The 8417-nt window shown below is 32.7% G+C and overlaps 1 protein-coding gene across 1 annotated transcript; it reads left to right on the forward strand.

Moving 5' to 3' along the window:
- Positions 1–4067: 4067 nt before the first annotated feature.
- LOC141600889 (uncharacterized) lies at positions 4068–7467 on the forward strand. The gene is made up of 5 exons (XM_074421146.1): positions 4068–4744; positions 5196–5511; positions 6020–6371; positions 6542–6783; positions 7072–7467. The coding sequence occupies exons 1-5, from the start codon at positions 4068–4070 to the stop codon at positions 7465–7467; spliced, it is 1983 nt and encodes a 660-aa protein (XP_074277247.1).
- The last annotated feature ends 950 nt before the right edge of the window (positions 7468–8417 follow it).

Consider the following 8417-nt stretch of genomic DNA (forward strand, 5'->3'; position numbering starts at 1 on the left):
TTTTTTTTTAAGAAAAGTTTAGATAACTGTTAATATGAAAAGCGTTTTCTATTGTTTTTTAACACAACGCATATTTAGGAGAGGCGTTCTCTTTATTGCTAGAAAACGGTTAATTAACTTAACCGTTCTCTATTAGGTGTTACTTATTCATGTTTTTGTAGTAGTGAAACTAATTTATTATTTTGTCGTGCTTCGAGTTTTTCTCCTCTCAAACTTGAATTTTTCCTCTCCCAAACTTCTAGCCTTAATTTCTTGGCATATCATCTAAATAAACTGACAAGTTGTATTGATTTTTATATTTACACAAGATATAAATGAATTTATTTGTATGTCATTTTTATTCTCAATGTTTTTGTAGAGAAAAAGGAACATAGAATGTACTACCTCCAACTTTTTTGTATTTGAGCATATATGTATTTTTATGAGTTTATTACCTCAAACTTTATTTATTTTTTAGCATATGTGTATTTTTTTGAGCATATTAAAGTTTATAAATAGATTTTAATTTTTTTTTCTGTCAAAAATTAAATTTAACTAAACTTATATGTAATGTTTTTGAGTTTCATAGTAAATTTTTAGAGCTTAATGTTTAAGTGAATAACTCAAAAACTTTATAGTTACTCATAATTTTTAAAATAAAACATCAAAATTTTATTATAATACTCAGAAACTATAGAATTGATGATTTGATGGTAATACATCAAATGTATATTCATTTACTGGTTTTTGTATGTATTCATTCTTTAGCACGTAAAAAATGGTTTTTGCATGTATTCATTCTTAAGCGCAAAAAAAATAGTCCATCTATGAAAGATGGCTGATGTCCTGCTTCTTCGGAAGAATGATAGGTGCTTCCTCGTTGAATCAGCCGTCTTGAATCTTCAACTCCGTAAATACTCATTTACAAATTAATTTATAAGGCTAACCAACTATAGTAGTTGGTCAATGGAAAGTGTAGGATTCCTTATTAAAAACATGTTTAATATTTTATAATTATCCGATGTGGGAGTATGGTGTCAAAAGATTTAGATATTGTTTTCGTGATGCTTGAGTTGTCAGTGAACATAATGTGTGGGATTACTGTATAATTAGAGTTATTCATAGTATTAGAGTTATTCATAATATTACAGACTAAACACTAGTTCTTGAGATGTTTCATATGTTGTAAAAACAACTATTAAATGTTCGGAATATTCAGTTAGTATCCCTTAAATTTGTCACGCACTTTGCACGTAATACCTTCTTTTCCAAAAACAAAAACTTTGAATCACCATAATAACTCGTGTTCAGAAAATGACGATTCTTCTTTTCCAAATTGATTGTCTTTACGAGAATTACAACCTGAATACAAAAAAATGTTTTGGAGTTTCGAACTGACATTTATGCTTTTGTTTGAGACAGGTGGTTTAAACAACAACCGGGGTATGACTATGATTTTTACGAAGCAATAGATTAAGATACTCCGTATTTACGTTGTTGATCATAATTCACAACGCAGCACGAGGATGTTAACATGATTTTTCAAGCTAAATACAACGAAAACACTTTGCTTTTTAGCTTAACTTTTCGTTTTTTTCATATATTTTTTTTCCAACTGTTTTACATGAATTTATTTGTATGTCATTTTCGTTCTCTATGTTTTGTATGTATATACACACATCAATATATCATGCGGATCATATGTTTAGGACCCAAAAAAATTAGTCCATCTGTGAAAGATGGCTAAGGAGATTGCTGCGTCTGTTGAACGGGCTGCTCCTCGAATCGACTGTCCCGTATCTTCGGATATTAACGAATAAGTTTATATGGCTAACCAATTGTAGTAGTTGATCAATTCTACAGGTATTATTTTCTTTGTTAAAAAATTGTTTAATAATTTATAATTATTCAATACGGGAGTTTGGTGTCCAAAGACATTACTACATACCTTCTTTATTAGAGACATTAAAGTTCACACCTTTCCTTTCTCTTTTCATTCAAGTTCTTCTTTCTCAATCATTTGTGCAATCATTATATTATTCGTGATAGGTATTTTAATCAAAATTAGATCAACTATTGACATGAAAGAAGTATAATCAGTACAAAATGCACTTTGTAACAGGTATTTTAATCAAAATTAGATCAATTATTGACAAGGAAGGAGTATAATATTAATGTTTATTTAAGTTGAGAAGGTCGTGTTTTTTTTTTGACAAAAACCTAGGATTGTGTTTTATACATTAAAATATACTTTGGAAATTCTACGTTGTCCCCTTGAGTGTTTTCGATTTTTTATGTTATACCCATCCTTTTTTTTATATTCAACATTTTACCCCCTAAATTTCTTACTTATTTTCCTTTCATGACCTCCTTCAACCTTTTACTTCAACCTTTATTCTCACTCATTAATGTCGAAGGATCACAAATCACTTTTAATAAGTACAAACTACTATTGAAAACATATGAAGCATGAAATGATAATGGATATTGCATGAATTTTTAGGTAGATTCGTATACTATTTGGTGGATTAATGGGTAATCGGCGTAGTAAGGGCTTGCTTGGATTGGGGGTAAAAGGAGGGGAATGAATATGTGAGTAATAATTAAGGTGCATTTTCCATGTTTGACATGAGAGTAATTATTCACCTCCTGGATCTATTACCCTCATGAAAGGGTAATACATTACCCACCCTCCCCCCTGGGTAATGATTAAGGAAGTAAAACATCTACTCAGTAATTATTACCCTTATGCCAAACCTATCATCAATTAAATCATTACCCAAGTAATTAACTTCCCCGGTAATTATCACCCACTTAAAATTTACCCCCAAATTATTCCTTGGATTCCAGGCAAGCCCTAAAAAGTAAATGAGTAGGTTATCGAGTAATTGGAATGACAAAGAAATGATTTAATAGATCAATTATGAAACTAAAATAACAAAGACAATAACTAATGTCATGGTATAGACTAATGTATAGAACTTGAGGGTACACCATACAATTTCAAAAATACAGCGGTACAATATTTGTTTGTCTTTGATTAAAATATCTCTTAAAAATAATAAAAAAAAAAGTAAACAAATGAATGAGACAAAATGATAAAGAGAATATTTCCTTTCCAAATTTAATTGTTGTAATTTTGGTAATAATGACATTTACGTGTCGTTGATCAAAATAGTGAAACGAGGGCCTTTTCAGGGATTGTCGCACCTAAACGATAAAAACAATGACAATCTTCGTTAAACTTTTCGATTTTTTAAAATTTTATTACTACCTAGTCTAGAGTGAAATTTTCCGTCACCCAAACTTAAATCTTAGCTTCTTGACGCCTTGAGGGGTCGCTTTTAGTGATATGAATGGAACTTTTGTCAGGGTTGATTGTTTGGTAAACCCTATTATTAATCGGTATATGCGATTGCGTGATAGGGAATGTAATGGGCTCCTTGTAAATGACTATGATTTGGCAGATATTGATTTGGAACATAACGTATCATCAAATGATATAATTTGAGAACTTAATGTTGATTGTTGCATTATTCGAAAAAAATTTATTTTAATTAATATGATATTTAATCCGTCACAAATTAATTTATAAAACGTTGATCATGCATAATTAATTATCATTTATTAGTTTTAATTAAAATTGTATGTATTTTATTTTAAAACATTGAAGTTAAACCTAAAAAAATTAAATTCGAGAAAAATTAATTTATTTTTATTTTATTTATAAGTAAAAATATTAAAGGTCATATATGAATTATATTATTTTTTTCAATTATAATAATAAAATTTTAAAACAGACCGCGCGAAACGCGGCATACTACATAGTAGTATTGATTTGCAAACCACAATTCACTATATATATTGTTAACTAGCTACATCAAAAATCTGCACATATAACGAGTTTTTCACAACCCTAACTTCAGCTCTTTGATGTGATATATGGCGTGATACGTCATGTACGTGCACGTTGCATGTAATTTATAACTGTAGTCATTAAACTCCGTAAGTATATATATATATCATGAATTTTAGTAAATAATCAAGAGAGTGTAATAATCAAATCTAATCCCAAAAATAGTCCAATTATGAATAATATTGACGACACAAATTATAATCCAAAAATAAAGCATAAGGTTGCAACCTTCTTTAATTACACGCCGAAACACTGTATCTTCATCTTAACCACCGCTCTCACATTCTTCTTTTTCTTCCAAATCCCATCACTTCATCGTTTTTCATCCATAGTATCTGATCATAAAACATCTAACAATGACGACATTGAATCAAAGCTACGTATTTCCGTAACATTTCTTCCCTTAAAAGACCTAAGATACACTAAAACAGCCCTCGAAGGTCACACATGGTTCATGAGTTCCATGTATGATACACATGAAGAAGGTGAAGTACAATACCAAAAGTTTCCATCAAATGCATCAAATGATAGGATTTTGTGCATTAAAGGGCATGATAATCATGATGGTGCATGGAATTACTATGCACTTGCATGGCCTAACACATTGCCAAATAATGCAACTCTTTTAAAGGGATTAACTTTTGTGTCTTATAATCATTATAATTATGACAATATATGGCATGGATTGTCAAGTGTTTTTCCTTTTGTTGCATGGCACATGAAGAACGAGTGTAAGAAGGCTCCTACTAGATGGGTATTGTATCATCGGGGTGAGCTTAGGACTAAAATGAGCCTTTGGCTAAGTTTGCTCTTGGAGGCCACTTTCGGTATGCCCCTGAAGATTGAAGGGTAAGTTACGTCTTTTTGAGTTTACGAATAGGTGCGAACCGAGATTTACAGTTAAGGGACAAAAAATTTTAGAAGTAACTATACATACGATTAGATAAACTAAAAAATAAATAAATCAATTTTTAAATGAATATGGTTTCTAGACCTTATTACGAATTATTCCGCCTGCCTCATTCATTTGTTTAATTATCTTTTAAATTCTTTGTAAATGTTATTTTAATGAAAAGTACACAAATTATTAGCATAGAGTAGTTGACGAATTATTCCAACGGATGAGATTTTTAGTTAAATTTTTCTTTTTTCTTCCGCTCTCTTTAAGTTATAATCCTGCCCCCACCACTGACAAGAGTGTGTATAAAACACTTCTTTTAAAGTAACTAATTTTGTTGTTTTATACTCCGCATATATACTCTCTCGCATTTTTCAATTTTCTCCTCGTATGTATAAATAGGTTTGATGGTTTCGAAGAGGATAAACCGGTTTGCTTCGAAGAGGCCGTGGTGATGAGACACAATGAGGGAGGAATGTCAAGGCAAAGAAGAATGAAAACCTATGATTATATAAGGTGTAAGAGTAGGGTGTTTTGCAACTTAACTCAAGTACCTACAAAAGTCAACGAAATTGGGTTGACCTTGTTCATGAGAAAAGGTCCTAGATCTTTCAAAAATGATTCAGCTGTTGTTGATATCTTTAAACATGAGTGTCACTTGTTTAAGGGATGTCAATTCATAGTTGCTCTTTCAACTAATCTCTCATTTTGTGATCAGGTTAGTCCATCTCATCCATTTGTCCCCACTATTTCAAATAGATAGTGCTAGAGCGTTTAGGGTAGTATCGAGTTTCGCTATCACTCTGTCACATATTCTTATTAAAGTCCTTCAATAATGTCAAATCATGTTATAAGATAGATAATGCTATATAGGTTAATTATATCCTAGAGAATTAACCTAACTTAAAAAATGTTAAAACTTGATATAACAATTGTAAAGATTAGACATGCAAAAAACTTTGGCCTTAATCAAGTGGTGTTAGTCCAGTGGTAGCCGGGTTAAACCTTGAATCTTGCAGAAATACAGGAGTTGAGAGGTCTCGGATTCGACTACCAGCTGGGCCGATGATCACTTGGCCACTGCAGCCCCCAAAGGGGTGGCTTACATGGTCCATGTGGTGGTGCGGGAATGCATGGGCCCGGGGATTCAACCCCCTCGTCATCAAAAAAAAAAAAAACTTTGGTCTTCATTTTGATCTTGATCTTAGTTACCCGTTAAATAACAGGTTAAACTAATGAGTACAACGGATGTGTTGATTTCTCCACATGGTGCACAATTAACAAACATGTTCCTAATGGAGAGGGATAGTAGCGTAATGGAGTTCTTTCCAAAAGGGTGGCTTAAACTAGCGGGAGTAGGTCAATATGTGTACCATTGGATTGCTAGTTGGTCAGGGATGAAGCACCAAGGTGCGTACCGTGACCCGAATGGTGACTCGTGCCCGTACCCGGAAGATGATCGTCGATGCATGTCAATCTTTAAGAATGGCAAAATTGGACATAATGAAACCTATTTTAAGGAATGGATTAGAAAGGTGTTGAATGAGATGAAGATGTGGAAGATAGAGCTAGAGAATGGTAACAAATTCAAATATAGGTCAACTCCTTGCAATTGTATTTAGAGTTTGTGTTAAATGGAGATGGGGATTTAATTTGTGATTTAAGATTCGGAATAATATATTTAAGTTGACATCTTTTCTAATTAATTTTAGGAAATAATTGGTATTTTTTTTTTGTGATCGCCTCAGATTGTATCAACGTTGTTACTGCCATTTTGCGAAATGACCCTCCTTGTAGTCCGTTTACTAATATCATTGTTGAGTGCAGGGAACTAGTACAAGCATCACCTCATTTGGAACTTGTGTTTGAGAGGAGGTCGGCCAACAAAGTGGCGGATGCACTTGCTAAGTTCTCCATCAATAACAAGAGTTCTTATAATGGTTGTTTTTTATGGGAACAAACCGCAAATTTTGTAACTGAACTGTGTATGGTAGACTTTTTAGGGGCTTGCACGCCCCCACCATGATGTACTCTAACCTTTCTTATTCCTTTTAATACATGTTCATTTCGGCAAAAAAAAAAAAGTAAATAAATTGAGTTGTATTGATTTTTTTCAAACTAATTTATTATTTCGCCCTGCTTCGAATTTTTCTCCTCTCAAACTTGATTTGGCAAATGATGTCAAATGATGTTATAAACCTAATCATATTATAGTGATTAGTCTTGGAATTTTATCATTTGGTAACATTAGCATTCAATTTTACATTATTATCTACAGGTTAAACTAATGAGTTCAACGGATGTGTTGATTTCTCCACATGGTGCACAATTAACAAACATGTTCCTAATGGAGAGGAATAGTAGCGTAATGGAGTTCTTTCCAAAAGGGTGGCTTAAACTAGCGGGAGTAGGTCAATATGTGTACCATTGGATTGCTAGTTGGTCAGGGATGAAGCACCAAGGTGCGTACCGTGACCCGAATGGTGACTCGTGCCCGTACCCGGAAGATGATCGTCTATGCATGTCAATCTTTAAGAATGGCAAAATTGGACATAATGAAACCTATTTTAAGGAATGGGTTAGAAAGGTGTTGAATGAGATGAAGATGTGGAAGATAGAGCTAGAGAATGGTAACAAATTCAAATATAGGTCAACCCCTTGCAATTGTGTTTAGAGTTTGTGTTTATTAGAGATTCGGAATAATATTAGTTATGTTGACATCTTTTATTTTCTAATTAATTTTAGGAAGTAATTGGCCTTTTTTTTTTTTTTTGTTATATTAAGATAAGATTTGTTGTCCGTAAGGAGGAGTCTAATGGTTAAAATTTGGGCGAAATTTCTAAGAGACTCAGGTTAAAGTTTCTACAAGAGCTCAACAATCTTGTCTTGTGTAGTATTTATGGCCTCAGTCTATGTGATGTAGAATTAGGTCGTTTAGAATGACTGAGTTTGAAATTAGTAAACTTGCAGCGGAATTTGTAACGTGTGAATTGTAACAAAGAACAGGATAGATTAGCAAATCTTGTTCTAACCTCGCAAGGTATAGCTCGATTTGCTATAACTCAACCTCGCAAGGAAGAGTCCTAATCTAATCTCGCAAGATTGACACAAGTTTTACGAACCGTAAACTTTATTGTATTTATGAAAATATTCTGAAAAATAAGGCCACAATCGGTCCTTATTTATAGTCCTACTCGATGTCTAAAATCTGACTCGAGATCTAATTCCTCAACTTGTCTTCCAAGCTATCTAACTCTTTCCTAAACTAACTAGAAAACTTATTAAATAATTAACTAATAAAAATCAGATTTGTAGAAGCTAAATAAAACTAGGATTAGGAAATACAGAGTTTCCTAAATCGTGTCTCCTTATACGGCTGGAATTCCGTGCTCCTATGCGGCCCCAGCTTCGCCACTTTCATTGCTCTCCCATTTCAACATCGTGACATAATCCAAACCCATTTTAAAACCTTCTGTAATTTGAGTTACATTTCGACTAATGAGCACTTCATTTTCGTTATCTTCTAATGCTCCCGCATCACTATGCCTTCTAGGATTCGAGTATGTCACTCTCAAGTAGCTTATATTACTTGGTATACATAGTTTGCAGATTATCACGTATATT

Source organism: Silene latifolia, chromosome 9, assembly GCF_048544455.1.
Source record: "Silene latifolia isolate original U9 population chromosome 9, ASM4854445v1, whole genome shotgun sequence".
In the NCBI taxonomy this organism is placed as follows: Eukaryota; Viridiplantae; Streptophyta; class Magnoliopsida; order Caryophyllales; family Caryophyllaceae; genus Silene; species Silene latifolia.